The sequence below is a fragment of the Mugil cephalus genome, chromosome 10, assembly GCF_022458985.1.
Source record: "Mugil cephalus isolate CIBA_MC_2020 chromosome 10, CIBA_Mcephalus_1.1, whole genome shotgun sequence".
In the NCBI taxonomy this organism is placed as follows: Eukaryota; Metazoa; Chordata; class Actinopteri; order Mugiliformes; family Mugilidae; genus Mugil; species Mugil cephalus.
Window position 1 is genome coordinate 17,661,517 of NC_061779.1, and position 21,091 is coordinate 17,682,607.

At 42.3% G+C, this 21,091-nt stretch overlaps 1 protein-coding gene and 1 long non-coding RNA gene across 2 annotated transcripts; both read left to right on the top strand.

Annotated features, from left to right (window-relative positions):
* The first annotated feature begins 248 nt into the window (after positions 1 to 248).
* LOC125015542 (zinc finger protein AEBP2-like) lies at positions 249 to 20,871 on the top strand. The gene is made up of 9 exons (XM_047597519.1): positions 249 to 843; positions 1,712 to 1,922; positions 2,533 to 2,640; positions 3,636 to 3,822; positions 5,045 to 5,169; positions 9,672 to 9,739; positions 16,802 to 16,915; positions 18,056 to 18,085; positions 19,877 to 20,871. Exons 1-9 carry the CDS (start codon positions 305 to 307, stop codon positions 19,881 to 19,883), a joined length of 1,389 nt encoding a protein of 462 aa, XP_047453475.1. The 5' UTR covers positions 249 to 304; the 3' UTR covers positions 19,884 to 20,871.
* Positions 9,759 to 10,910, top strand: LOC125015543. Its single transcript, XR_007113613.1, has 2 exons — positions 9,759 to 10,451; positions 10,544 to 10,910. It is a non-coding gene; the product is annotated as an uncharacterized LOC125015543 (long non-coding RNA).
* Positions 20,872 to 21,091: the final 220 nt, after the last annotated feature.

The window sequence follows — 21,091 nt, forward strand, 5'->3', positions numbered from 1 at the left end:
ACTGAAGATCAGATTCGTGGATTTTTTACCAGCGTGGAAACCCCCAACCTTCTCCGCAATAAATTAACTGGGGAGAGACTTTGGTGCAAGTGTGTTACCTCTGCTGTTTTAAAGGAGGTTGTGTGATTTCGGAAACACATGGAAAGTTTAAATACCAACGTCGGAGTGTCTCCTCCTCGTGCCACCTCCGGCCAATCGGGGAGCAGACTGCGCGGTTAGACCACGCCCCCTCAATGACGACGCCGTCATGATGACGGGGGTTTAATACCGAAAGTGTCTCCCGTCCCTGACGTACGCCGCTGAAATGGCTGCTGCGGCTCCTCAAGAGACGCCCGCACCGAGCGCCGAGAGCGATGCACCGTCCGTGGAGGCGAACGAGAGCAACGGCGAGGAGAAGGAAAAGGGCCTCGACGAACCGAAGACAGAGCAACCAGGCGGGAGCGTAGAGCCGAAAATGGAAATGGAGGTGGACGCGGAGGCCGACGAAGAGGAGCGAGCTGCAGCGGCAGACAAGGCCGCGGGAGAGGCGGTGACAGAGGAAAGTGCTGCGACGGTCAACCAGGAGAAAACAGACGCTCCTGGGGAAGCGGAGCAGAGGCCGGAGTCACAGCCGAGCCCCGGAGACGGTAACGTTGAGGCCGCCAACGCTACCGGGGAGGCCAAGGAGGAGCCGGGAGAAGACAGCCGGTGCTCAGGGATGGACTGCGAGAAGAGCAAAAGTGTCTGTGAAGATGGTGAGAAAACCAGCGGCGGGGGCGGCGAGCTGGACGACAAGAGGCGGCCGAGTGTGGAGATCTCCTCCTCGGACGGTGAACCACTGAGCCGCATGGACTCGGAGGACAGGTGGGTCGGCCGATTGTTTATAGTTTATTCTTGACTTGGATTGATGTGGTTGCAGTGCAGACACTTGTAGTCCTCCTGCGGCATGTCTGAACGAGAGCAGGGTCACATTTAATGACATGCTTTCTTGTCATGTGTTAATTAGTCATGGCTTTAGAATTTTTACTGCCTAAATTGTTAAGTGTGACATTTGCTTATTTCTTAGTCACGCTACATATAAAATACTCTATATGGTACAATATTAAGTTGTGTTTAGATGTCAACATCTGCCCAGTTCCCCCTCTATGAAAGATACTGAACATGAATTACAAATATTTCCAATTTTAAAGCTTTGACTGTTGGATGTTAAGTTAAGTTGATGTTTTAGTTTCTTTTTTGATTTCCATCTTGGATTTGCATGTGTTAAACTTTGAAGACTTACACCCTCAGCAGCTGCACGTGAAAACAATGATCTGGTGTCTGACACTCGCATCGCTCAGTGCAACGGAGGCTTATTAAAATTATTCATAAATGAATGAATAGGTGTCTTATAACACGGTGTAAAGATTATTTGTGGGCACGTCTCAAGTGTCCAGGAAATGGTTAGCGCTTCTTTGTTGAATGAGTGATGAGGAAACCGTTGACAGCGCGGCTAATTGATGACCTTACACGAGGAGGATTGGATGCTACAATCATAGGACTGGTGTGGTGTGAGTGATAGTGGCATGCATGGAGAATCCATTGCAGCCCGGAGGCTCACACGCACAGTGACTGTATAATATGGCGAGAAATATCTGCACCTGTTTCCCGTGGCGGCGCCCGAACTTTCCATGTTTTACAACTGTGAGACTGTATTCACCCTCTCCTTTCGGCCTCTCCTTCTTCCTCTCAGTATCAGCAGCACCCTGATGGAGATGGAGAGCACGGTGTCCAGCGGGCGCTCCACCCCGGCGATGATGAACGGGCACAGCAGTGCCAGCTCGTCCGGGGCCAAGACGCTGGCGTACCCCTGCTGCTGGGACCTCTGTCCGCAGTGCTTCAACTCCAGCCCGGATCTGGCCGAGCACATCCGGGGGATTCATGTGGACGGGCAGAGAGGAGGGGTCAGTACGCTGAGACGTTGAGACGCTGAGACGTTTTGGACCCGCTTCGTGTTGATTCTCCCTTTTAAGTGTGACAGGCAGCCTGTCACGGTAGTGTAGCTAAGCTTTGACAGAGAACAGGCCTTAAACTGAGCAGGACAAAGGGTTTTAAAGGGTTTCTCCAACTGGATATCCAGTGAGTCATGTTCAGTGGAGCTGCTTTTCAAGAGATCCGATAACCCGGAAAACGTAACAGTGAGAACAGCTGTGTTTACTTCTTAATTTTGATGAACTGGCCGTTACATTTATATTGATTTCTTGCCACCCCAATATATGATTACACACATATAACACAAGTACGTTCAAATATTTAATTTTCTTCAGACTTTCAATCAAACAGACAAAGCACTTTTTTAAAATAGAGTTTTGCAGCAATTTTCTCTAAAGCTGCAGTAATTACAGGTTTTCCAAAACTTTTCTCCATCTTGATAAACACAAGAGACACCATAAATCAGTGTACAGAGATTCAAAGCTGAGACTGTGCTGCTTTACATATGTCATTTGAGGCTCTTTGTCCATTCACTGTGCCTGCTACTCTAACCCCTTTCTCCTTTCTCTGTGTCTCTCTCAGGTGTTTGTATGTCTCTGGAAGGGTTGTAAAGTGTACAACACACCGTCCACGAGTCAGAGTTGGCTCCAGAGACACATGCTCACCCACAGTGGAGATAAACCCTTCAAGGTAAAAGCAAGGACTTATGTCTTGTTCACAGCTGGCATTAAAGTTTTCCCTGGGTGATCTGAACACAAATGTTGTAGCTCCAGGTACAGGTGACGATGCTCTGGGGGGACAGACCAGATTTGGAGATGGTCTGAGCTCCAGTGTGTTATATGACCACGTTCTTATAAACAGTATTGAAGAACCAGTTTTACATCATTCACTTTGCTCTACAGTTTAACATATATTACTACTACTACTTCACATACCCCCCAATATCAAGCCACACAACGCACTTCCATACAACTATAAACATTGCACAAGCCACTTTCAACCAAGATTAACATTGGCACAACAAATATCACACAAATATTCGTACAGTCGCAGTTAAATTCCTATCAATCAGCCTTTACAGTATTAATTACCAGTAACAATATTCATTCCTTCATTCATCGTTGTATAGGCAGCTTGTAAACATACAGCTGTCCTGTGTAGTTGTAAGTGTCATTAACAGTGTACAGTTTTTATATCCAGTGTACAGTTGTGTATATATATTCTACTCTATATGTTGTAGAGTAGTAGGTAGTAGTATTGCAGCAGTAGTTCCAGTTCCAGTAATTATTGTGTGAATCTTGTCAGCATATACATAGCACAGAAACAGTATTTCACACGTCTGTGTGTTTTCGTTGAAATATTGTAGAGGTGATAATAAACACAACTTTAATCTTGACACTGTTATAGATCGAAATATCCCCCAAAATCAAACTGTACTTTATAAAATGACTGCACCTTTATACTGGAGCAGGATCGAGTCTCCAGTCTCCACGTGCACATTTCCACATCTTTAACTTGATTAATGAATAATTCAAATATTTTCCAGTTGTGAACAGGAGCTTAGATGTGGTGTGCATTTCATTCTGTTTTCCCTCATTGTCTCCCACTGTTATTATAGAGGATCCAGACCAAGCTGTGAACTGTCCTTTTTTCTTTTTTCTTTTTTTTTCCCACTTCTGCTTCAGTGTGTCGTTGGTGGATGCAACGCCAGCTTTGCTTCCCAAGGAGGGCTGGCTCGTCATGTTCCCAGTCACTTCAGCCAGCAGAGCTCCTCTAAAATGTCGAGCCAGGCCAAACTCAAGGAGGAGTCGCCCTCCAAGGCTGGACTCAACAAGAGGAAGAAGCTCAAGAACAAACGCAGGTGCTCCCTACGTACGTACCTGACAGACACACAAACAAACCCAGATTTCCTTCTACAACTTTCAGCTAGTTGTACAAAAACGCTTTTTCAGGTTCTTCTAACGTCCCATAAACATAATCTTGTGCCAGCTAGACAGACCGGTTCAACCTATGTTTTGCATTTCAGTGTGAAAGTCTTTAATCTTTACTCTTTGTTGTGTATCATGGCTGAATCATCTATATTTAGGCACATATTGGTAGTTTGCTGACAGGTTTAACCTCGGATGGAGTGTGTTTTGCATCATGCAAACTGTAGCACAGTAGATTAAAGTTCTGCACATCTTTGAATCAAACACCACATCAGAAAGAGAAGAAGTCAATGGAAAAGATATTGTTGTGTGAAAATCGGTCACATTTTATTGAGGTGGGGTAATTAAGTTTGTTCCTGGGGCGGATTTTATTTTCTCATTCAGAGAACGAACTAATGAGATTTTGCATATTTTAGTCCATTAGCTACAATATACTTAATCCAATGAAGTAGGCGTTTTTCTGTATCTTTTAACTCCATTATGAAAATGTGATTTAAAACAATGTAATTAAGATGTTCATTATGAGTATATTGTGGCAAAAACGAACTTAATATTCTCGCATTAATGTTCCTGCTGATCGTGTCCACATGTGTCAACATGTGTCCACTAAATGACATCAGCAGGAATGGGGATTATGAATGATTATTATTTATTGATCATTTTATTGATTATTTGAAACAGGTTTGTCTCTGAGCAAGGCCAAAATGAGACCTACAATAAAATCTAATTTTATAACTATTTAAGGGTGCAATACCTTTATTTTTGACATTATGAAAACCTCTGGATATTTCATATTGTGAAATCAATATAGATCTTTGAATAAATAACAGGGACCATAAGTTTGCACGTGTTTGTTTCAAGTCTTGTATTTACGCTCATGTCTGCAAAGCAGAATCTAAAGCTGAAATGATCAACATCTAATAGTAACTAATGCTTATACTTTTCAAAACTCATAGCTTCAAAGCATAAAAGGTCAGACTTTCCTCCCCAGTGAATGTGCACGTTACCATGATGCACTTATTCAGAGCAACTACAATCAACAACTTATTTAGTGCGGAGTATTGTAATTCTTCTTCTTTTTTTTTTTTCTGATGTGGGGCATTTTTGTTATAAACAAATAGTGTTTTCAGTCATTAGACCTACATCTGTTGCTTCTCCCCTTGCAGCGAGGCCCCACGACTTCTTTGATGCCCAAACCATGGATGCTATCCGGCACAGGGCCATCTGTCTCAACCTCGCCACCCACATCGAAAGTGTGGGGAATGGCCACAGTGTAGTCTTCCACAGTACGGTATGTATGTCCTGTAGTTCTTAACTCACGCTGTCTGTTTCCATTTTAACGGGCTTAAAGACAACAGAGAGACGGCTGTTAGTGTGCCATGCATCCAGCCCACTTTACCTTACAACAGTACAGTTGCAACTGGCAGCTCAAGTTGTTTTAGCTTTATTTTAAACAGATTATTCTACACGCTGCAAACAAAGAATACCCTGGTCAAGTAAAGGGTTGCTTTGTATGGGAAATGAGCCACCTTTTATCTAAATACTGTAGCCCCTAAATTGTCATAAATAATGAAAATAATACAGTGCTTGTTATTACACACCCAGATATTTTTGACTTTGGTTAAATTACGCTTCACTTAAAAGGCATTCTGACAACATCTGTGCACCGGTTGGTCTCTTTATAATGATTAGATGTTATTACCGGACAACAGGGGGCAGACAAGAGTCACCGTTCAAAAGCCAGCGTCCAATCATTGCAGATTCTTTTTCTTTGTGCACTTGAATTGAACCTGTAGAAAACCCTCAGGGCTCGATGCTGTTATTACTTGAATCAGGCTTCACAGGAAAGACAATTGGGTTGTTTTCGTGTGCGCTGTTTGTTTCTTTCTGAGTGCACGATACATTATTAATGGGCTGTAAACCGGCCTTTGCACCTACTGTAGAGGACACACACAAAAATATATACTTTTCAGTTATTCCCCTTTTTACTGACGTGAGTACAGGAATGAATTTAATATTGAGGGATGTTAACTGTCATCTTTCATCTTGAACTTGAAAGGACTGAATGGCTGATTTATTTCTTTTCTGAATGGCTGCCATCCTTATGCAGCTCCACTAGGGGACACTCTAACTCCTGTTCCAGGCCCTCATATTGAGTGATAGTGTAATTTTCGTTAAAATCTGGATGATCTTCAGACACCTAATCTTTGTACCTCTTTGTTTAAATGCTGTAGAAAAAAAAAAACCATTCCCACTCACTTGTTCGAAGCACAGTCTCCCTTTACATTTGTTGTCAGTGACAACGAGTTCTTTTTACAGTCTCTGTTACCTGTTCTCAACTAAAAAAAGAAAAAAAAAAAACGAAAAAAAAAAACAACAAAACATCCATTTAATGATTTCCCCCAGTGGGTTAATTAATTTATGAATGATTCATTTGTCATGCCATATGACTGCAGCAAGTCACCACTAGTGAAAAACATCTTTACTTTCTCCCCTAAGATAAAAGCAAAAACATCTCCTTTGTCCCTTTACATGTGGCCTTAACCACTTTGGATGATACATTTGAAGGCACAAAGACACGAGTAGGAAGGTAGTTAATACAGAAAATGAGTGTATTCGAAACTTTTATGGAGATATTTCTAAAATTAGTATAAATTACGTTATGAAATATGCATTAAAACGTGTTGTTAAACTTTCTTTCAGAAATTTGCAGAACATGAATATCTTCAATAATAACAGCAATGCATCATCCCATCTGTATGATGATGAATGTAGATTCTCTGGAGAAGTCCGAGAATTTAAACTTTGCTCTCAGGCAGATAATGGAAATCAAAGCATCCGATCAGGGAGTTTAGATTTATGTGTGTTTGCAAGTAAATAACTTGAGCAGCTCTGGAAAAATGTGGAGTGATGATGTTGAAGCGTTGACATGAGCGCTGTCCTCACTACAGTGTGAAAACTGTCCCATTCAGAGGTTTTCTGCTCTGCTCAAACCTCAACTGCTCAGAGTCAGTAGCCAAGAATTTAAAATAAAAAAAAAAAAAATGTGGAGATAAAGCTTGAGAAGAGGTTAGGAGAGGTAACTGCGTATTTGGACCCAGACTGAGGAGGAGGAAGAGTCATCCAGGGGCGGGACAGGAACAAATGGAGACTTGGAGAGAGAGGGAGAGAGAGGGGACAAGGGGAAGGGGTTAAGAGGAGGTCGGGGTCATGGAATCGGAAGGAGATCTGGCCGGTTGGGCATTCATTTTCTTTCTGTGTAAGCTCTGGGGGATTGTGGTGAAGGACTGCGCTGCTCCGCCAGATCCCAGGCCCCGCTGGACCCTCCCAGGCCTGGGGAGACGGAGCAGAGCCGTGGGGGTTCTGTGGAGTTTGGCCAGTGGGCCTGCTGACCCGCCAGAGGAACTCAGTCATGTTTATGATGGGATATTTTTGTTATTGCACCAATCTGCGTCATCCACAGCTTGACCCCCCGACACCAGACAGGCACCCAGTTTTAGCAGACCTGCCCTCCCCCAGCTTCAGTGTTTCACTTTTCTCTGTCTTGTTTTGGAGCCACACTAATATCCACTGTTCACTCCCTGTGTCCTTCTGCACTCTCTCCCCCTCCCCTTCTCTTGCTTCCCTCCCTCTTTCTTGCCTCCCTCCCTTGGGTTTATGGAGGATTAAGATCTGTCCCTTAAAGCACCAACTGCCATCGTCAAACCACTCAACTCACAAATCACTTCATGCTGCTTAAACACAAGCCCACCTCTTTATCTCCAGCCTTTACATACACGGTCATGGCCCTTGGCTTGTGATTATTAACCTGGTGCTACGAGGAGCCTGAAGGCACAGGTTAACAGCTATGCATTTTTAATTAAAAGGGCAGTAAAGCAGCTGGGTGGGTGTACCAAGTCTTACCTGCAGGGCCATTGAGACTTATGTACGGCCCATTGGAGCAGCCATGGCCGTCAGGCTTTCTGTGGTTGAGATTTCTTTCCTCCATTTGGATTTAGGAAGCCAAAAAGCTAGCAGATAAGCAAGAATAAAATGAGATACAGCGCTGATTTATGAGGTGAGACCAGTTCAATGAAAAGTTGGGAGTTCTTACATCTTATGATAGCATATGATAGTAGAGGTAGAGGTATTGCCTAAAAACCGAAAGATGAATTTAAAATAAACAGAAAAAAGGACGAAGGTGTTGGGCTCATTGAAATAGAGCAGCTAGGTAGCAAAGAGAAATAACAGCTACCTTGTCTATTTGTTCTCTTCTCCTCTGTAAAAGGTTTCATGCCTGTGCACTGTATCACCGCCGAGCAGCAACGTGGTTGATTTGCCAACTTGGCTGCTATTTCTAAAACTTTGAGCAGACAAATGTTAAGACACCAGGCCAGCAACAACAAAATGAATCTCTGCTTAACTAGTCTAAATATTCCTTATAAAAAAATCAGTCCGTTACTAGACATGTTTGCGTCCCATTTGCTTTCCTCAAAACATCTGCCAGACAACATTAAAAAAACACAAACTTGTCAGACTATCCATCCAGCTGTATCCGCTTATTCTCGGGGGTGGTGCGGTTTCAGATGAATAAAACAGACTGCAGTTTCTGAACAAAAGTCATTATTAAGTGTATTCTAAAAAGAAATGTATATGTGTACATTTATATATATATATAGAGAGAGAAAGAGAGATATTAATAAAAAAGGAATTAATAAGGACAGGTAGGAAACGCTAAAGAGGAGGAGAGTGATTCTATCTCAGTGGAGCCTCCTCCCTCTTATCCTGAAACCAGTTTCCATCAGTGCCACAGCCAGTCCCTAGGGTCACAAAAATAATTTCAAATATTCATGTGCGTAATAGAAGTTCTTCACATGTGAGCTCATTCACCGTCCTAAAAATAGAGGCACATGAAAAAAAAAGAAGCCAATTGACGCAAGCGGTTATATCTGAGGCTATTTTTGACACTCCTGGTTATTTTTCTAGCTCCTCTTTTCCCTACTGACAATATTTGTGGATTCCAGACCAGTTTTACTATAAACCAACACAGCGTGATAGATGAAATGTTATGCGTAAGAAGGGCCAACTATTCAGGAAGTCTAGTGTTGTCTCAACATTATTTTCACAAGTAGGAACACCTTTCAAGTTTGTGGCTTGTGTGAGAAGTTCAAGAGTTGAGTAGTTAAAGCAGGTAACAAAGTGAAAATGACGGGCTGCTGCAGCGAGGCTCCGGTAAAACACCGTCCTGTCAAAATCACTGAAGCATCCGGTACTACAAAATCCACAACAAGAACAGTGACTTGTTTAGAAACATAATCGCTCACATCGCACCCAAGCTCAGTCTTTCCGGCTCTCGAGAGTGTCCAGATACTCCTAGCTTGCCTGAATAAGAAGTTCTTGCAGTATTGCAGTATTTTAACAGGAATAAGATCCTGCTGAAAATAGAAATCCCACTGAGCTCTCGCATGTATTATTAAAAATTATCACTATATTGTCATAATCAGCTCCTGTATCACTTGGTAAGATGTTTGAATCGTGTGGCCTCATTATTCATTAGAGAGACGGGGCCAGGATGGGGGCACGCCTTTGAAGCCTGTTCTTAGCAGACGAGAGCGAGAATGCTGCAATACCATCCAAAGCTGACACAACTGGGTAGAACTGGTGCTTGTAAAACCACAAATTGGCTTGAAATTAAAAATTAAACAGTTGTGTTAGGTTAAATAATGTGCCAGTATAAATGTTTTGTGCTTGCTGGTCCTAGCTGCTGTCTCAATCCGTGTTTTCTCTCCACCCTCTTCGCTGTTTTCTCTGCAGGTGCTAGCCCGAAGGAAAGAGGGGACGGGCAAAGTGAAGGTTCTCCTACACTGGACGCCTGAGGACATGTGAGTAAAAAGTCAACATGCTACACATGAATGTCTGTTTTCAACAACAAAAAAAGTTCCAGACCTCATCTGAACTCAAAATAGCAGTGGGTCTCATGTGAAACCTTGAGAGACACCTTCGTAAAGCTCTAAGTTATTCATTGTAACTGTATTCCCATTGGGATAATGGGATAAATTAAAGTGAATAACCCCATAAAAATATTCACTTTAAGATGTGTTAATGTCAACAGAAGACAAATAAGCCAGTCAACACCACATGTTCAAATCTCCTCCACATATAATCTAACGCCTAAATCTGTTACACAAACATTTCCCTCTATACATGTATGTACCGCGGGGGTACATACATGTATAGGTGAACATCAACACTCTGTGTGTATCCACGTCTGATAGTTTTACGATTTTTGTCTCCATCCAGTTGCACGCGCAACATGGTGGCCTTCCTTCGCATCAGGGTTTGCTGTAAATCTTCCTCTCTTGGCTGATCCGGTGTTTGTAGTGGAGGGCTCTTAAGTGTGGGGGAATCTGGTCCCCTATAGCTTGTATCATACTCCTCTGGTAGAAATCGCAGGGCTCTCCTCGAAAGGAACTTATCTGCTGGTATCTTCACTATGTGCAGTGATACTCGCATCCATGCCTGAATTCTGAATTCATTAAACAACCTCTGTCCTTTTCTGGGTGTGGAGTTAGTCCTACACTGTTCTGACCTGAGGTGAGTAGACCCTGTATTGGTTTACTGAATTGTCTTTCCTTACATGTCCACCCCAGTATTTTAATGTGGCCTCACTGCAACATTCTGCACAGTTACCAGATACATACCTACTCACCGCTCGCTCCCGGTAGACTCAGCCGACTGGAGGTGAACACTGGAACCACATTAGCTCTGGTTCAGTAAAGCATTTGGTCAGAAGGGCAGACAGGTTAGTTGGTTTTGTGCTCTCATAAAAACAGCTTCACAGAAATGTGATTCTCAGCAGGGATCTTGCTCAGGGGAAGCTTCCACCACACTCCTATTAACGGGTTTGACTGCTCGGCCTCTGAAGATGATCAGAGAGCAGACGGAGGAAGAATGAAGGAGAGGAGAGCAGTGGGCGAGTGGAGTTGAAAAAATTATAACAAGGAGGCATAAAGGGTAAAAAAAAAAAAATCAAATGAGGTAAAGTAGAAGTTGGAAAAACAAAGAGAGAGGAAGAAAACAAACCTAGGTGATGCATCATGAAGCAGCTTGTTTTTAATAGTCTCCTCTGAATGTAATGTAGCTAAACCTTTGTTCTCTCAGGTTACTACTGCTTCATCCAACAATCCTTCCTCCTCATCTTTCCCTCTCCCATCTAATCCACCTCTGCAATCTTCTTCTCTTCGCCCTGCACGTGGGAGTATAGTCATCTACGGAGAGAAATAATGAGAGGGCGATGCAGGAAGAGAAAGATGAAGTTTGGTAATCAGGAAAGACTTCTCAGATGAATTCCAAACAGAGAGACAAAGATGGAGATTGATGCTGAGACTCCAAGACAGATGGAGGCAGAATGGATGAAACAAAAAATGAGGGAGACAGAGATTGGAGGAAAGTGAAAAATAGGAGTGGGAAGAAAATGGCTGTGGGAGAGAGAAATGTGAGGAAGGGGCAGAATGAAAGCAGAGTGAATGAATAATGAGGAGAGGATTACACAGAAGGATAGAAAGCGAGATGCTTTCCTGGCTCGGTCCATTCGGAAGAAATCAGTGACACTACTGAGTCATATATTTGCCCTGCGGCAGACAAATGCTGTGGTCATTAATATGCGTAATCAATCCATAAAGGGGAAGGGGAGGATATATAGAAAGGCGGACTTAGCTGCAAGGGTGGCTTTATTATCTCTCAACAGATAAATGTTGATCTGAGGAATAAAGTTTAAGCAAAATGTTGGTATGTTTTTTGTTACGTGTGAAGTCTTCTGACAATACAATGTTCTGCTGGGGAACTTTTGGACCTGGCATTTGAATGGATGTGTGGATTAGAGCGATTAGAGCGATTTCCCTATTAATAACAACCACATGATGCTGATATTTCAGTGTTTGTTATATCTGTCCAGGTATCAGCCGCTGGCTTCGCTTAACTCACTGTTTTCTTGGTTTAACCAGAGTCGGGCTATGTCAAGATGGCGACGGCCAGACCTGCTACACTGGGCTCTGTAGGAATCCTCTCAGTGATGTCACTGGAAGAGAATGGGCAAATATATCTCTCAAGATTATTAATTTACGACGATAATCTAGATTCTTGATTTAAGAATACCGGCCCTAACACATTAACTAATTTAGTTAACACTCGCTCTATTTTTTTAGTTAAAAGAATATATTCATAAAAGGGATCTTTCATTAACATCCCTCCAACAGCTGCATACATGATATCATGGTCGAAGACTAAAGCTATATTTGTCTAGTGGTGTATATGTGTTTAATTGGAGCGTCATGTGTTATATTTGTCCTGCATACAGTAAAATAGAAAATACTACTAGGATAAGGACATCTGTCGGCCCTTTTTGGCTGAACTTAACACTGTTTTGGGTCACTTTGCTCAATTTGCTGTGCTGTAAACTTTCCCAAAATCGCATCCAAGCGCTGGGCAGAGCTTTTGACCTGAAATCTGACGGCCCCTGGGTAGGAAGCAAGCTCAGTACTTACAAATGCTGACAATTGCAGCTCACATTAAAGCGCAGAACTGAATCGCTGAGTCAGTATTACATACTAAGCTATGATGGCGAATTTGATCTTTTTTAGATGAGTTGCGTGGTGAATTAAACGTTTTTTGGAAGTGAGCGTCAATATTTAGTGTCTGACTCGGTTTAATGTTATCTCTAGGTAATATGATTGTCATTTAGTTAACCATCAAGTGTCGTGACTCTCCAAAGCCAAGTGAAGTGCTGCACTGTGTTCGTGTGTACGTGCATGTTCCTCAGTCACTGGGTCAATCATTAGCTGTGTGAACGTACTAAGTCATGTTTATTAATGCAGACCATTCACTTTGTGACTGACACTCATTAACTCCATTTGGATTAATGAGTAACTGATTAACATGAGCCATTCTGAACATGTGAGGGGAGAGAAGGCATCGGGAGGGCAGGGAGAGAAAGAGTGAACCATAATTGCTGTCTAATCTTTGATGGATGGATGAATGGATTTCCCTTCATGCTGTTTATTGCTTTGGAATAACGAGCGCCAGATTAGACCATGACTGACGGTGAACGCCTCAAGCCACCATCTTGGCACATCTACACCGTGTTTATCTTGTACAACATGGCTTTATATATTTAAATCTTTGTTAGCTAGTTTGTGAAGTTTTTGTACTTTATTCCCATTGCTTTGTTAGTATTTAGGCAGTGATGACAAACTAGAGGAGGTTTTAAAAAAAAATGAACACTATATTTATAGCAAAGAGATTAATTATCTAGCTGTGTTTCTTAATTTAGTCTTACAAATTCTGTGTTTAACCCCCTCTGGAGAAATGTACACGCGTCGTCCATAAGTGACACCTATCCAAGGTGTGAAACAGCTCTTCTTTGTGTACTTGCGTACTCGTTTGATATACGGGAGCAGCTGTGTACGTGTGGTTAAATGCGTTGAGCGAGCAGCTGGAGGTGAGTCAGTTGTTGTCGTATATACGGCCAATTTCCGTCCGCTTAATTGTATTCCTGCCGTGATGCTGCAAAAAAAGAGGGAGCGTCATTTTGTTCTCCACCATGAACGGTTACATATCAGGCTCATAGCAAAGAGAATAAAAGCAACCGAAGTGCGTGACGGCACGTCCCTGCTCTTTCTAAATGCGTGTGTAAAAACACTGAGAACATTCACGTCGCTCTCGTAAACACTGGCATCTATCTCACGTTTAAGGATTCGCTGTCTCTACCCTCAATTCGCCGTACTCATTTTATTCATTTTTCTTTCGCCTTCGGACATGAAATTTTGTGCGAAATAATTGCAGATCAAAGCAACGTTTCACACAACGGCGCTGATCTTAAAACGGCTGCGGGCGCTCGTAGAGATCAGACATGGGGGGGAGGAGGGCAGTCTTTTACACATTCTCTCTGTCTACCTGAGCATGAATACAATGGTTAATATTTGTGTCACCTCATACACTGATCTGGCATAACATTATGACCAGTTGCAACTCATCAGAGAATGGACGTGGGTCTTCTGAGGGCGTCCTGTGGTGTCTGGAAACACAATGCTGTTATTGGGGGGATTTGGGTCCTATGTGTTGATGGGAGGGGCCTCTGTGTTGATTATCACACAGACACTTGAGGTCAGGTCAACACCTTGTGCAGTTTTTCATGTTTGACATGGTCATAATGTTGTACCTGATTGATGTGCACTTCAACTAAAAATATCCCCGGTATAAGAATCGGCAATTAACTTCTCATGTAAAATCCTTTGAAAGCCGTGTGCGTCTGTAAGGTGTTTTGGAGTGCAGTCATAATGGAGAGTGACTGTACACGCTGCAGTGCAGTCCAGCTCTCTGAGCCCACTGTCTTGTGCTGTGTCGAGTGATTCAGTTTGTCAGGGCACTGAACCCCTCCAGTCATTTCTTCTGAGTTCCATATAAAGCCATTTAATATTTTAGCAATTTAATATACACTTTGCTGCTTTATCATGAACTTATTGCTCCTGTCGTCATCGGGACCTTCAAGGCCCGGTGCCAGCCATCAATTCAGGGTTGAAAGACTAGACTTCAATCTGGCAGGCACCAGCAGTAGCTCTCTCCGCAGAGGCCTCACATTTATATATACATTTCTGGCTCATAAAGAAGCAAGCCAAATAACGGTCTCCCCTGGAAAATAAAACAAATCCATTTGTCTTTATTTGGCTTGTGTGACTGAATGGGGTCTTTGGATGGAGATGGATGTCTTTTAGGTCGTTGCATATGTGCTTTTGTATGCGTGTGTGTGTGTGCGTAGGTGGGTGAACGCTTCGCTGTACGTGCGACACGTACAGTACATGTGCGAGACACTAAACCCGCCGTGAAGCCCTCATCTGCGTTTCCCATACATCAGAACGTAGTAACTCATCAGCGCCACAGCGCACTCGTGACATGTTTACGGTGGATCTGAAGTGGGACGTACACGTGAGAGCGCACGCACGCAGACACACACGGCTGTTTACGCCATGTGTAACACTCTGCAGGTCCTCCTCAGTCATTGGAGGTTCGCTTTGGACAAGAACACTAACTCAAGACTAACCCAAACTTTAAAGCTGCTTTGAAGGGGGCTGTTTCTTGTCTTGTCCCTGCCTCTTCTCAACTTTCTCTTTCTTCTCTCCCCACCATTAAAGGGGATACAGACACTGCACTGCAGAATCAGAAATGCTGGATCACACTTTACTTGATACAAAATGATTTGAAAATCAACTCAAAAAATCTGTAGATTAGGATTATATTAGTTTCGTCAACAGGACAATGGTGCTTATGCAGTACATCATTATGCCCTGTACCCAAATCTAATTACTTCCATGTGTGGAGGATGAATTTTCTTTCTTTCGTTCTACATTTCTTTTAATTCTGTCATTCTTTACACTCACCTCTCCTTAATCCACCATGTTAATCTATACCAACTTAATCTTTTAAGATGTGTATATGGTTTATAGGTGAATATTTTACTGATATTACAGTTTACAATTCTGCTTGAATTTAATAGCCACCTTCTGGATATGGTTGGCATTGCAAATTTGAGCATGTTAGATGTCTGTCATTTTTAATTTATTTTTTTTTTTTAAAGGCAACCAGTAATCTGTGTGTCACAAGCTGTTTTAAAAACACATAGTATATGTCATATTATATGTACATGTCTAAAGAATGCTCCTAAAACCTGACTCTTGGCACATCCAGCTTGTTTTTTTGGAAAAAAGGCCTCATTAAAATGTGCAAATTAATGCTGTTTACATCACCCACCTCAGTAGTGTAAACTACTACACTGAATTATATGGGCACCTCATTTTGGTCACCAGTCATTACAAATGAGTTGACATTAATTATTGTTTTAAACTTTTAAGCAATATGTGACAGATTATAAATGCATTAGAGGGAACGTTGTGGTGTTTAATACGTTTGCCAGCAACTTAAACATGTCACATATGGTCCACTTTATTTATTTATCTTTTGATCATTCCTTACTTACCCCTCCCTCTGTCCTTTCCCGTTCTTCATTTGTTAGATTTACTTCAATTTTGTTCTCTTTAGGTCATCGCCTCTACCTTCAACTGTGCATCATCTACCTGCGCACCGTTCCTCTTAATGGGCTGACTAGGCATGTGAATGAGTGATTTGGCTGAGCGTCTGTCTGCTTGCCTAACTGCCGCCTGCAGTGTGTGTGTGTGTGTGAGAGAGAGAGAGTGTGTGTGTGTGTGTGTGTGTGTGTGTGTGTGTCTCTGGGGGCTCCTGCGATGACGCACATAGTGACGGGGGAATGCTGGGGGTGGAGACGGGGAGGCGGGGGCCGACGGAAGGAGGGGAAGCGCAGTCGACTTGCTAAGCTCTTTGTTTCTTTCCCCTGCACCTCAACTTACCATGGCCGTGCGCGCACACTCACTCCCATGTTCGCTGGGGGATCACGCTACTGTTGGTACAGTAAGCTGCAGCTGAGCAGCGCAGTACATGATGTGCGTTTGTGTCCGTCACCCTGAAGACATCGGCTCACTGTCCTCGGGTTTAAGGGGTAAAAAAGTCAGTCTGTTCTGACTGAACGGTCTCTGGACTTCAAGCTATTTCCCGATTGGGTCGTTTTAAAATGACAAAAACACTTGCATGCATGTTCGGGGATCGAATAATACGCACAGTCTGATCATTCACGAATGAAGACAGTAGATTTTGACCTCTGTGCACTGCTCCCTAGTGTCAGTGTTTTGGCCAAGGCCATATTACTTATGTAAATGTTCTCAGGAAGGTGTTGACATGTGCGCTGGACTCACTGAGACTCCATCTCTCCCACCCTGTTGCGTTCGACCCCGCTCCCACTCCCCTGTTTTCCCCTCCGTCTTTCTTGCTAAACCTTGAAGCCACATGTCCTCTCTCTGCATGTGTGTATTATCTTGCAGACTACCTGACGTGTGGGTGAATGAAACCGAGCGATCTCAACTCAAGACTAAAGTGGTGCACTTATCCCAGCTGCCGCAGGACACAGCCATGCTATTAGACCCAAACATCTATCGGTGAGTGTGCGATGATGACAGTGGCCTCTTTGTGCACATGCACGCCCAAGCACGGTGCTGCACATCTGTTTGTCCTCAGCCAAGCAGATGTTGTCCATTTATAAATATTATCTAATTATCAGGGTCTTTATTGTATTAAAGAATTAAAATAGGTTTAAGCTTTTGCCTTTGCAGTCCACTCATGTGCGCTTGAGACTCTCTGTTTGCGTGTGCACAAGCTTTCATCCAGTAGGTGGCACCAACTCTTGCATTCAGCAGTTTGGTTTAAGAAGCCCAGTGTTAAACATTGTCTAATGTTCAGCCCGGTCAAAGAGGTCAGCTGTTTATTGTCGTCAAATATAACTGCTGGATTGATTCGTCATAAATTACAAACTGGTATATTTTAACATGTTTTTGACGCTTTTCATCAAGCATGAATTAATACTTGTATGAACTGTGTCAAATATAAGAACAGAAGACAGATAGTTTTTAATATATATACATATATATACAATGATTTCTTGCTGCCGTGCAAGTGTAACTCCACAGCCTATATTTTCTCTGACTTGTTCACCACATACCACTAAACAACTATGATATTATTCGAATCCTGTGCAGCTATGCAAGACTGAGTACTCTCATCACTGAGATGGGAAAACAAGGTTAACTTTATGGTACACCATAAAACGCTGAAAATGAATCCTGAAAGAGGAACAACGTGCCTAAAATAACAGAGTGGTCATCTTACCAGAGATATATGGCACACGAGTGTGCTAATCAGCACACAGGCTGACTGATTTTAATTAGACCTGAAGGCTCAGTAACTGCAGAGGCTGCTGCTGGACTCTGGTTTCATAGTTGAATATAACCGTCAGCACTCAGCCAATTTATGTCAAGGTTGTCCTAATACATGAAATCCCCAAACAAATGTGGTGGTTGGTGCCTGTAACTGTAAAGATGGTAGTGTGTGAGGACCCCTGTGCATGCAGACGGGGTTCGGTAGAAAGAGACAGACATAGTGGCAGCTGAGGGTTCTGTTATTTCGACAGTGTTTCCATGTTGCAGTAATGTTAGAAGTCGGCTCAAACGCATGATCACGTGGTAAAACGCATAAACCAAAGATGCACAAAGGTCTCATATACTGTCCCTCTGTCTTTTCAGAGCACTTCCTCAAAAGCGACTGAAGAGCAGGTAAGCTGGACCCATTCAACTTTGTGGGCATCTGAAAACTGTAGATTTAATCCAAATCAAATTCAAAACGCAATTCAAAGGCTATTCAAAATGCCATTTACTGCATCTCCTCGTTAGAAATCTCACAAGTTATTCAAGACCACACAATAAGATTAAACCATAATGCGTGGCACCAGTTTGGATTTAAAATGTATGACGACAGAAAAGAGCTGGACCAAAGCAAAGCCATGTTCAAGTTGTGCCAACATCATGTGAAATATTCCAAAACAAAATCTCCAAAACCATTTGAACAGACATCATCCAGAAACACTGGGCAAATCAGTAAAGGTGTCTGAAATCAATCACACACCAGAGAATGCATTTGAACAAGCCCCCAAAAATAACTAAAGCCACAGCATTGATCATATTCAAGGACACTGGCATGTAGGCATTGTTACCAAAAAAAAGCCTTTGGACATCTTGTTTATATATTAGAACCATGCTATGAGTTACCTGAACCTGATGTGAGTGAAGCGACTATATCTAACACGTAAACATAATTTAATAATGCACCTGGTCAGAGTTTCATTTTGTACAACTTGCAATAATCTTGGAAAACTATTTTTCATATTTATGCAAAATAGTTTTGAAAGTGAAGTGTTTCAAAATAATTCGGGGCCTCGGGACCTGGAAGCGAAGTCAATTCAGGAAATCAATAAAGATAGCCAGCCCAGGCACACACTCGAGGCGTTTTGCCTTTTCACCCTTCCAGTTATTTCTGTCCTTTAAACAGTTTTCAGTGAAATGGTTGTATTTTTAAGGGGCATTTTGTAAAATTGTTAAAGAAATTAATGTTTAAATCGGTCAAAAATAACTAAAATTATCAACCTAATGCAAGGATAATAATTATGATGTAATGTCAAAAATGATGCAGTGATATCTAATGAAGTCAGCATAAGCAGCTATCTCTGGTTCGTACCTCAGAGTAACATAACTTCGAAACTACAACATGGAGTCCACCCTCACTCCTACATGGGGTAAAAACAAGTGTCATTGTCCAGTTCAGTCATATTAAAGGACACTCACTGAATAAATTGTGGTCACACTGGCTAAATAACGCCCTTTTCCGACATTGCTTAGTTTATCAGATCATCATGCAGTTTGTATGAAGGGCGATTTATATGCTGTAGCAGTGTGTGACAGGGAGACACAAACATCAGCTGCTCTGATGTCAATGTGTTATAGGAATTAATGCCAACAATCCCACTTTTAGTTAGTAGTCATACACATAGCAACACCAACGGGAGGCATTTTCAAATGGTTCCTTTAATATAATATAAGTAATGTTGTATTCAAGGTTGTATAAAAACTCTAAAGCGTTAATTTTCTGTTTGACTGAATGAAACGATACTGATACACTGATGATATGATAGTGTCCGTGCACTTTCAATATAGCCCGTGGCTCTCCTGCGGTCAAACATCGTTGTAGGAAGATGCTTACCGCCCACAGTTTCACAATTTCTATGCACCGTGAAGCCATTTAATGGAGAAACGGACCATTTTAAAGCCACAGCCCTCAGTGTTTCCTGGTCTTGCTCAAGCACTGCGTCATATTTGGATCTTGCTTATTAAGTGACCTCAGTGGCGCAGCGCACACAAAGCTACTTTAAAGGCGTGACGTGTCTGTAAACAACACAGTGTCTGAACAACCAGTGTAAAACCCATTTTTCATACTGTAATCTCTGTCGTGACAAACTGAGAACAACTCATTCTCTCCCCCTGTTTTTCTTTCTCTCCTGTCTTTGTGCTCAGCCTGTAAGGAGCCGACTGTGGACTTGATACTTAAGGGGAAATCCCTGTTCAAGGGAGGTTTATCTACAGTGTATGCGATGGGACGCTCTTCTGTCTCCACTGAACGGGGGGAGTGAAGTGGCGGTAAAAGGAAGCGGAACTGGCTATGCTGCAGTTCTCCTTTTTTTCAGTCTTCGGTTTTATACATCTAAAACTGTTGTAGCCAATCGTGGTGTAAAATGGGACTGAATATTTTTTAAAAGTTTGTGTTTATGAAAAACTCACAAGAGTGTTTTTTAGCACACACCAAACTGAAAATATTCTTAATACCCAATAGTGTAAAAAAGGAAACAGTTTTGTGTAAGTTTGTCGAATAACGGCATATTTTATAACTGTTTTATGTAAAATATTTATCCAGATTTGTAACTTATTTTTATACCATGACAATGCTGGTGTACTGTGGATTTTTTTGTGACGGTTTTGATTAGAACCGCATTTACTGTGATAATATATGTGAAATGTAACTTGTAGGGATATTTGGAAATTTATAGCTGTAATTACGTCGTACGTGACATAAGTCTTAACGGATTATCCTATTTATAGTTACTGAATGCAGTACTGTTAACTGTTCATATGACAGCGGTGTGTGAGGTTGTGCCAGTCATGTCAGACTTGACTTGTATTCAGTGCGATCGAACTGTTACAGGAGCAATAACTCAGTAGTTGAGGATACTACGGTGTAGCTCTTAATCTTACAGTCTGTGGACTGTGCTTCTTAAAAATCACTGACGTTTCAGCCGTCGGTTACAAGGTTTATATCACACAAACCCACTCCTCCTACTCTCCGTCATGTAACGTGAACCGTCTCTATCATGGTCGCATTACATTACTGCTACTTAAGCACTTAATAATTATCGTTAAAATGTTTTTTTTTTCTACTCTGTGTTGTCATCTTTGAAAATGAAATCCATTATTTGTAATAAAATGTGGGAAATGTCCCACGTTGACGAATCTGACGTGTGTGTGTGTAGAGACTAGGGGTTGTATCAACCAGTCGACCTCACTAATGCGCCATGACGCTTTCAGCAGGAAGTCGACTAGTCGCCGATCACGTGACAGTCACAACACGGACGCCTCGAGGAAGACAGGTGAGGATCCCGAACGAGCAGCGGTGTAAGTGTGTGGAAATAATTCACTTAAGATGAAGCCCTTTTTACCGTGACGTGCAGAATATGA